General features: G+C 30.1%; 1 protein-coding gene across 1 annotated transcript; it reads right to left on the bottom strand.

Moving 5' to 3' along the window:
* Positions 1-4,533: 4,533 nt before the first annotated feature.
* On the bottom strand, positions 4,534-10,868 carry LOC129965650 (glutamate receptor U1-like). The gene is made up of 2 exons (XM_056079731.1): positions 9,705-10,868; positions 4,534-4,551 (listed from the first exon to the last, which is right to left on the bottom strand). Exons 1-2 carry the CDS (start codon positions 10,866-10,868, stop codon positions 4,534-4,536), a joined length of 1,182 nt encoding a protein of 393 aa, XP_055935706.1.
* Between the last annotated feature and the right edge of the window lie 345 nt (positions 10,869-11,213).

The raw sequence follows: 11,213 nt of genomic DNA, 5'->3' as shown, positions 1-11,213 counted from the left end.
AGAATATCGTCTTTAAAAAGTGCAGAAACCATTTCAATAATATTTAATTCATTTGTTTTAAACTTTTTCTTTGATTATATTTTTCAAATTTTCGTAAAAAATTTATAGTTTTAGATGATTTTGAAGTAAAGAAATTTATGGTTATACTATTACTAGACAATGGTGAGACTGAAACATTGAAAACTGAAGACTAAAGTATGAAAGGTTTTTAATTCCGAACTGTGCTAAATATACCAAATACTAAGAAATCTTCAAAAAGCAAGAACAAGCATTTATTTCTCTAATTAATGCAATTATGCATATATTTCTAATTACAAAGCGTTATAAAATAAATATCTAATTGTATCAAATATTTTAGTTCCTGTAGAGGCCGGCCATTTAAAATTAATAACACGACCTCATTACTTAATTAACATTTTTACATTACCACCATAGTAAAAAACGTCAATAAATAAAAAAAAATTCTTACACTCACTTATAAATATACACAATTTCATTTTTCTATCTGTAAAATTTCTATTAAAAGAAAGATTTACTGAGACTATTTTCCCATACCTCAGATCGAGCGAGATTTTCATAGTCTTTGCAAGCAAAATATACATGCCGAGGCAGTGGAATATACTGCAGTATACAAGAAAGATTTTCCTTTGGTTGAAGTCTTTGAACTTTCGGCAGCCACATCTAATTTACAGATTGAAATCTCAAAGTATGCAGAGCAACATACAAGGTTAAAAATGTCAAGACAAGCATCAACTGGTGGACACAAGACGTCGAAATTAGGAGAAAAAAATACGCAGGGCATTAAGAAAAGTACAGCACTCTCTGGGTCCTCTCAAACACCATTTTATCCAAAAAGAATCTAAGAAAAGAAAAGAATTCAAAAAGGCACCAAAAAGCAAAACGAGTTTTCTTTTTGTAACCTCTACACCAATTCAGCAAACCATATGGTAAACCATATAAAGTATGTGTTAAAAATGTTCAACTACCTTCTGAACCCTTCAAGTTGTCGGGGCGCTCAAACGAAGGTTATACGAACAATTTTCCCAAGAAATTATCAGATTTTTTTTTTATTTTTTAGCACAAGGTATTTCACTTTCAGAAATTCTTATCATTTAATTCATTCCGGAACAACAACTCAATAGAAAATGTAATACTGAAAGAAATAAACGAAAATGTCCAGGACTTACTCCAGATCCTCGACAATAGGTTCAATTGTAATGTTTCCCCACTTGGCAAAAAAAATTAATTCTATTGCTGTTTCACAAGAAATCAAGGACAAAACCAACAGCATTTTTTATCATTCCTTCTCTCTTCTACCCAAAAGGGCGAAACTCTTCAAAAACTCCTCTTACAGAGATTTAATAACCTCCCCTGAGTAAATGACCTGCTTCATTCAAACTAATTTGTCTTTAGAGACGGAAAGTCCACAGGCCAAGCAATCCAACAGTTAAGCGAAAAATATTTATATCTTTAAACAGCAAAAATTACACACTATGGTAATTTCCTTAGATGCGCATGGCATTTTCAATAATCTACAGTTTTCTACCTTACACAATAGTCTTAATAAACTTAATTTCAAAATAAAGGGACAGAAACACTTAGCGTTATGCTTAAAAATAGAGAAGTCTTTCTTCAAATACTATAATGCACTGCCACCTGGTCATACCAGAAAGGTTGCGCGCAAGTCTACCAGTCTTTTGGAATCTCGTAGCAAACGAAATCCTTTCGGGAAAATGGCCATCCGAAATTCAAGTCCAGGCTTTTGCAGACGATTTTGTTTTTGTTGTAATTGAATCAACAAGAGCTAAACTCAAATTAGCCGTCCAGGAAACATTTTCAGTCTTCAAGTGTTAAACCGGAAAATATCACTTTCAAATTTCTGTCGAACAATCAGGCGCTATCCTGATTATTAAATTAGTCAACGCAAACAATTTAATGGAATAATTTATGAATCACAAACCAACAATAATTAAATTACATCGGTGTTACCATTGATAAACTTAACTAGGTCTTTCACTTCCTCAACATAAAAAACAAGGTAAATTTTTTATATCAAAATCTCAGCAGAATTGATGGAGATTGAAAAAAGATTTCAGGCGCCTCTTTACTTCACCATTGCCGTGAAAATGATATGCATTAGCATTTCTGGGGCATTACGTACAACATCTACGGTAGCATTCTAAATCATCAAAGGTTTTCTTCCATCCTATGTTAAAGTGAAGGAAGAAGCAGTTTATGTTAGAACATGCATCTTAAAGTACCTAATCATTTCCAGGATTTAATATTCGATTTTGAGAACTTTTTCAAATTCACCTAAGGAGTCAAAATCTTCCCATCAGGCTTTTACTTGAAGACGGAGTCTCTTACAAACGAAACTTCCAATCTACAAACAAGCCTGCTATTTGAAATGATAGATCCAAAATTAAGGAACAAATTGGCTTTGCTTTCTGTATCTTCCAAAGCGACCAACTCACCCATCAAGGATAAAAAGGAATGAAATTGGCAAATTGAACGAAAAGAACTCTGTCTTTCATGCTTAGCTGCTGGCCATTAAGGTAACATGTGAATGAGCTATCAAATTTGATCACAACAATAAGACCTAGAGTAACAGTGAATCCTGTTTAAAAGTGATTTGTTCTTTTTTATCTTTGAGCCTAGCTATACAGGAAATACAAGCGATTCTATTCAGCCAACTTTCTATTCAGTTATAATAGATTAAAGCACATGTGAGCCAAAATAGCAATGAGGTTGTAGATTCCTTAGCCAAGAAAGCCATCTCTATAAGTTTCACCGTATAATATCTAGCTCCGAGGTTTCTTTAAAAGCAGATTAAATAAATCTAGCCTACAACGATGGCACGATTTATGAGACAATGGCTCAATTGGGTAAAATATTTATTAAATCATTCCCAAAATCTCCCTTAACGCATCACCATGAAAAAGGCGAGATAGTATAATTACACCGGGTCATGGTCCATTCCCTTCTTACTTCAAGCGATTCCATATCAAAAAATCATACCACTGTGGTTGTGAGGAAGTTGGTGATCCACCAGCTGCCTCTCTTCACATCTTTTTACCTTAGCAAATTCATCCCCCACCTCGAACGAATTTGTAGGAGCAACTTGATGACAAACAAAATATCCAAAAATCAGGGTGCAGTTTCTGAAAGATAACGAAGGCTTGATATCGCCGGGGCCAAGCCCCGAATAATTTTTGTCCCCTTTTCCAAGCAATATTAACTTTTGATCAAAATTCCTTAGCTCATTTTCCCCTCTTCCATATTTCATATTTGTATTGTGTGATTGTATGCAACTGACAGAGAATTTTAGAGATTCGATGTTCGGGGGATATTACGTGGTGAAAAGAAAAGAAGATTACATTGATGTATTCTTTGCACTGCAGAGTTTGGAAAGATGAGCTGTTTTCAACTGAATGTTCGTATTCTAGCAAGAGGATAATTTGAAAATTAAACAAGCCAAAATGTTAATTTTTACATCAATTGTATAAAATGTCATCCTCACTAGGAAAGTAATAATTCTATAATTGATATCGTGTAATCATTTTGTACATGCATTTTCTAGAAAGGCGCTGAAACTTCGGAAACAATGTTCATAGAACTTCTGCAACTGGGCCGGCACTACTGTTGTATACAATATAAATATTCAACATTCAAAACGTTCCTTGTTACTGAAAGATCATTTCACTGGAAAGTTTATTATGACGCACAAGATTAAAAACAAAGAGTTGTCCTTTCTTTTTAGGAGGATATAATGAATGTTCATATTAAAATTTGAATAAAATAAATGTTTCCATCTATATTTGTGATAATCCTATCTAAATTTTAAAATAAGCATTTCTTAGCAAATTTTTGTGATGGAAGCTTGGAATCGTATATGTACATAAATGAGTGCAATGGAAACATTTTACTTACTGATTTACACTATGGGAGCCGCATAAAAATGTAATTATTTTAACTTTTTAATTTCAATCGGCACAAAAGTATTCATGCAACTGCGTATCTTATTTGATGAATGTAATTCAATACATATATCTAGATACAATGTTTAGGAAAATAAATGCATATTCCATTTTTCTGAAACATCTTGTATATATTATTAGTTGTTTTGAAACTATCTGACAGAAAATAGTTGAGAGAGACAGTTTTAAATGGATGATTATCATTCATTCATGGATAACACGGTTTATGCAAATTTTTAAATTATTATTATTAGGAATTTTTTTCTTAATTTACATAGCATGATAGTTAACCTTCTCTCCAAGATGAACTGCTGGATTTATTTAGAGACATGATAAATCGGATTTCTTCCTGGCTATTTTCAATGGTATTTCATATCTTTTTATTTGAAATTTTTAAAGCAGGTAGTGTACTTTTTTGTCATATTGAAAAAGGATTTTCATTCACAGATTTTTTTATTACTGTATTTGAACTTTTCACTTTTTATCTTTAATTTTTAATTTGAAATATCCACAACAAGCAAATAGGATCAAAACGGTGTTATTGAAATGCGTTTAGCTATTTGTCCCAATGCCCCTGAAAAAAAAGAGATTTATCAAACGCATGAATCTTTATCTTAATTCAATAGTTGTATCCGCCTCGATAGTAAAGCAGTTTTATTTTTCATTTTTTTTTTTTTTGAATAAATTGTTTTTATTATTTTTGGAAATAAGTGATAAAATGTGTGGAAATATTAAAACCCCTTCATTCAACCCATCAAAATAAAAATGAAACAGTATGTTCAAATTTTACTTCAAATTGTTTTGACCATGGGATAACAAACAAATATTTTCTTCTGACGTTATTTCTAGTTTTCTGAATACGTGCAAATAATTTCTGAGCCGAAAAATTGATTTAAGAAATAATTACTGGTAGATTTCTAAGAAAGAAAACCCATCTATTTTCTGTGGCAATACTTACTAAGAAATTTAATCATGTTAACTGAACAGAAAGTCGCATTTCTTCATTCTTTCTCTTCATAACGCATTCGGGTTTAATTTCGCACATTATGGGCAGCCAAATAACTAATTTTAAACAATGTCAGTCGTCTACGTAGATGTATAACTTTCCACATTATTCATACTCAGATGCAGAGTCAAATAATATTAACTGTATTTGCTCAGCTCCCATGTCGCTCATAATTTATAAAAGATATTTGATACTACCCAAGTTGTCACAAAGCATCCGAAGGAGTTTTGGAAGGAATCGAAAATTGGCAAAAGGAAATGGTATTTCAATCTTTATATCATTTGTATTGCATGTCCAAAGATCTTAATGACAGTAATAAAATTGCGAAGTAAACTAATATTTATAATTTCAAAACTCTGCCAAACACTATAAAGACTTAAGACTAACCTCTAATTATGTTTTAGTGAAAGGAATTTCTGAATTTTGTATGATTAAAAAATGTTCACTTTATTGAGATGAAATGGATGCTATTTGTTAATAATCGAATACTTCAGTGAAAATATCTGCTACAGTCTGATATATTTAACATACATACTATATCTTGGTGAATAATAGTTTTTTTAATCTCAGATGGAATCAAGAATATTCATAAAAATGATATTTACTTTTAAATTTTCTAACTCACATTCATCCATGTATTTTTTAAGAAATTATATAATATTCCTTATTTTGCTCTCATCAAATTCTCAAACAATTTTTGCAGTCTGTCATAAATGCATTCAATCATTTTTAAATGATATATTTATTTTAAAACTATTTAAGAATATACTAAATCAAAATTCCACAAATCCAAAATTCAAATTTTGTAAAAAAAAAAATAAAAAAAAAAGCCAAATAGCACCCTCCTTGCTGATATTTTTATACAGAAAAAAATATCTATGCTATAGCCTGGCAATAGCTACTCCGGATAAAATTCGAATACCTCGAAATAATTCGGACATTAGGAAATTTGACATTTAAAAAATTAGAAACAAATATTCGTTATATAAAAATCTAGCACCAATTTCGCTGATTCGCTTTTTATATATATAAAAAAAGATTTATGATGAAGATTAAAATTCATCCTTATCTTAAATTATTATAACTGATATTAGAAAATTTCTGGACACAAAGTTTGTAAAGTTTTTAGTCTAAACTAAATCAGTTCGCACTGCTGGTCAATATTTCAAGCGTCAGGAGCATTCCATTCAGCCTGCTGCGTGTCCTGCTTCTCATTTTGTCTCTTCTCCCGTGTGATCCTTTTTTTTTCCATCGGACATGTTAATGAATAAATAATCTGGAACCTATCTTCCTGGCAAATGGAACTTTGATGTAGTCGTCACCGGCCTTGCGAATTGTAAGCAAGAAAAGGATAGGATCAATACATCACAAATGATATCCTTTGTTGAATTTACATCGAACCGAGAAACACTTGAACAACAAAAAAAATGAATTTTTCTATTTAGGCAATTATTTTTCTTTGTGATAAATATGATACTAAAAAGGATTCTCTAAACAGAAATCACATCAGTAAATATGTTTACAGAATTTTAAGAAAATGGGAATACCATTAAAACTTTTTTATTACTTTTTATGTTAGCATTTCTTTGGAGATATTTTAAAATTTCGTCATTCTTATTTCAGTGTTAAAACTTTAGTACTCATAAGATAATGGCAAGAATTCATATTTCAGATAAGGAATTTGCATCAAAATAGTTTAGAATTACGCAAAAGTTAAAAAAACCTTGATTTCGTTGTTGTTGATGGTGATGATTAAATACAGAATTGAATAATGATCTTTACATAAGTTTCTATATTTTTCTTTCATTTAATATTATAAAATGTGCATTTAAAAGTTATTTTCAAAAATTTTTTTAATAGTTCACAAATTTTCTGAGAAATTCCTCGTATAAAATGCAAAAGTAACAAATACCACTTTTTCTATATTTTTTTTAAGAATTTTTTACTTATAAAATTCAAAACACTCTCTCAACAGAATTACAAACACGCCACATATGCATTACAATAATCCAAGTCAACTTTATTATAAGGTAAATAAGGTGATTATAAGGTAAATAAGGTATTATAAAGTGATAAATTACATAAACTTTTAAATAAAACAAAAATCACATAAAAATAATAAAATAAAGCGAAAATCACATTTGTAGTAATCTAAATAGAAATAAATAATATGGATACAAATTTGCTATAAATTCGACTTAAATCTTCTTACATCATTAGAAACACATTCGATTATTCACACAGTTCAATAATTTGTTATTAAAAATAACTCATAATTAAAATGCAAGTAATTCTCATTTTTTAACAGTATCAATTAGCTAGACAATTCAATTTAATGACAAAATCAACTACGCCTATTAGCAGAATCAAACGTATGTTGACGCTTACAATATTGCAAAAAATCACTCATTTTCATTATGTAAAATTTTCAATGAGTTTCAAACTTGAATTGATGCAATGGTTTTGAGCAGTGCAGCATAAGAATCAGATGATTTGTTTATTAAGTATATTTCTGATGTGCAATATTTCTTACTTCATTATTTATTCTAAATTTTAATATGGATTAAAACATTCTCTCATAGTCTTTTATAATAACGTAATCCTACTACTTCCTGCATAGACATTGAGAAAGGCTATGAACGTAGCAAGTGCTCAGATATTTATTTTCAGGTATCCGCACATAAACATTTATTGCTTCTTAGAATAATCAAGGAATTATAATATGGAAATGGTGGGCTTTTTTTTTTTGGACAAGTTCTAAAATTCCAAAAGTTTTGAAAGGACAAGTTTTGAAGTTCAAATTTGACAAAAATCTAAAATTCTACAACAAGAAATCTATACATGCCACGTTCACTTTTTAAAGCCATGTTCTTTTGAATTATCGCATTTATATACATATAAATATACAGATCGACAGACAGCCTTGACGTATGAAGAAAATGTACATGGTTCAAAATTTAATTCAGATATGCACTTCAGATGGTAAAATAGTGTACTGATTTATATTCGTATATGTGTTTTACGTCCTTTAGCCATCGCATTCACTTGTTTTTGGACAGGTAGACATAAAATTTTGGAAATGGACCTCTTACAAAAATTAACAGCAATGTATAATTATGGTAAGAAAAAACTTTGTCTAGTAAATTTTATTCATATAGCACAAAGAGATTTGGTGGCATTGTGTTCAAAGACAAAATTCTAAAAACGTATTTGTCGGTCTCAGGCATGTCTCAAACTTAGGAAATCATCAAAAACTCGATTTCAAATTTTTTGACAATTATTACGATATTTTTCTTTCTGGTTTGAATGAAAATTAAGCATATTTCCACTACACTACACAGCTAAAAGAAATCAACTTTAAGTATATGTAATTGTTTCCAAAAAAAAATCTTTAGAATGACACTTGTTAATTTTTTTTCTATAAATGTTTGCATATGCAAGAAAATATATTTTGGAAATATTAGATATCATAAAATACAACTAAATTCCATTAAAGTATGTGACATATGAAGAAAAAACCTATGAAATGAAAGTTAAGTTAAAGAAGATAATAGAGATAATAGAAAGATAAGTTAAAAAATATGTAGAAATTAAAATAAATATGGATTTTTTTGGGGGGGGAGTGTCTACAAAGTGATATAAAGACAAAAAAATGTCTTCCCAAGAAACTTATCAAATGATTCGCACAAAGGTTTGCGGATAGCTTAAAAATATATTATTGGTTTCTGAAACAAGAAATAAAATTATTTTAATGCATTCTTTAAAAATGAGTGTTTAGCTGATTAGCAACGTATAATTTCATTTTTTTCCAATTACAAATGTTAAAAAAAACTATAAAATTTTCCCAACTGAAAGAATACTTATTCTCTTACTTCGGCGCGGCACACACATTAAGAAGCTGTTATATTAAATTTGAGCAAAAAATAGGTGTTAGAGTTTAATGATAAGGTATTTTTTAGAACTCTTTAGAAAATTACATTAAAAGGTAATAAAAGACAACAATAAAAATGTAGCATTATGCAAAATTGAAAAAGAATGAAAGGAATTTTCAAAGAATGAAAGTTAAAATAAAATTCAAAACTTGTTTACGAAGGAAACTACTTTGAAACTAAGAATAATGATTTTAATTAATCTTTGATATTTTCGCCACTAATCGATTTTTCAAAGTAGTCTCCTACCTTAAAACTGAAAAGATAATATACACACTAAGATAATACTTTTCTTAAGATAATAAATAACTTTCATAAAAATACATTATGAACGATGAATTAAAAATTATCATAACAATACAATTTTTAAATTAAAATTACATGTAACGCTATGCCAGCCTTAGCACTACATATAATTTTAAAGCTTATACTATTCTAGTTACATTTGATCTTAGAAATATTTGAAATTGAAAATAGAGTATTTGATCCTTATAGTTGAAATATTAATATATTTACAAACATTTTTAGCAAATAATTTTCAACACTTATGATTGCGTATAGGAGGCTTATGAAGATTATACAGAGGCATTGTATTTAATACATTTTAAAATCACAAGATCATCATTCGAAAAGTATCGATAAAATTTAATGTAAAATATCTGAAAATCTATTAGTTTCATTCCAAATGAAATTAAAACAAATCTAGGGAATATCGCATATTTCTTAATATTATTTGAATGTTTTAAATCGCCTCAAAAGATGAAAATAAAAAATTTCCATTAAAAATGCAACCATAGATAAACCATAGCCTATACCAAGAAGAAATAAGCTACCAGAAATATCATTCAAGGAGAGCGAATGATACCCCTCCTGTTCTAAACTTTCTTTCTGTGCCCGGAACCAAGCTTTGTAAAGTTCATCATCAGTGATCCGTTTATACAATCCGGCTCCATTAATTCTTTTAATAATCTTGTTGAGTTCATTCTTGCAACAGAAATTCTTGTTCACAACCATCGCCACTGGTAAAACCAAAGCCATATCGTTAGAAATGTATTTGGTCGCCAATGGAGCTTTTCCGAATTTAAAATTGAGCATGAGCTGCACTCCTAAGACGGCAGTTTTACCATAAAAATTGTCCTCGTCCATATACTTATCTGAGAGAACATACCAATCATTCTTATCAATCATATCTGCGATATAAATCAAGTAATCTTTTCCAGTATTCTGCATGGCTGGTATTATTGCTGTTCCTTTTGGAGTAAGAACTTTGTACTCTCCTCTCTGCACAACTTTGGATAAATGTTTGAAATCCTTCACATAAGTATCATACAGTGGTACTGAAAGAAACGAAGCCAAAACAGCGGCATATCCAGCCGATATCCAAGAGGCGAAGTACCACAAACAACTTAATAAAAGCAAACCACGAAATTTTTTCTCATTTATTGGTTGCAAAACAATGGCCCCGAATACTTTCAGCAAGAGATATGAGTAAGGCAACTTTGTTACATTTAACACGCGAAAAATGATGGGCATAGTAAATAAAACGACTAAAATGCCCAACCAGGTGATTAAATCAAACGGATACATATACGCGTACGCAGTGGGTAGTAATTTTGGAAAATTTGTAGCAAAAGTCAATTCATTAATAGAATATGGCTCAGAGAAATCTATAAACTGCTTTCTTTCTTCACTCGTGCCAAAGAAACATATAGCCATATCAGCTTCCTCCCTCATGACGACACCAATCAGTCCACTCCATGTCCCGTTTCCCAAATGGTGTCCCCACTGCTTATCAGGAGAGGTCACCAACTTGTATTTGAAATTCAGAGCTTGAGATAAAACTTCAAGAAGTCTTCCCTCCGCTCCTTTGGGTTTGGTTTCGCCCTTTTCAGAATCTGGAAATTCGAAAACCTGCTGAAACTGAAGAGAAGCTACAGTAATTTCGCTTGGAAACATTGCAGCAAAGTTCTTCAAAGCTTTTTGACATTGAATCGCTCCAAGTATTTAAAAGTCTGTTCAGAGCTGAACAAAATAAATGTTTATCAGCGATCTTTATCAAAAATGATTGACCATAATGCTCAAATTGCCTTTATCTTAATTTGAATCCTTCCATACTTCATATCTCCTTTTGTATGTGAGTATACGAAAAACTAGTTTATTTGAATTTTATAAGATAGTTATTTCATGATTTAGTGAATATACAAATATTTAATTTGAAATCTCAAAGCCATTCTAAAAAGTTGGAGGTAAACAATTTTAAGTAAATAAGATTTCCGTCACTCTGGATATCACATTAAAATT

Source organism: Argiope bruennichi, chromosome 4 (genome assembly GCF_947563725.1).
Source record: "Argiope bruennichi chromosome 4, qqArgBrue1.1, whole genome shotgun sequence".
Taxonomy (NCBI): Eukaryota; Metazoa; Arthropoda; class Arachnida; order Araneae; family Araneidae; genus Argiope; species Argiope bruennichi.
This window is presented reverse-complemented; position numbering and strand designations above follow the sequence as displayed.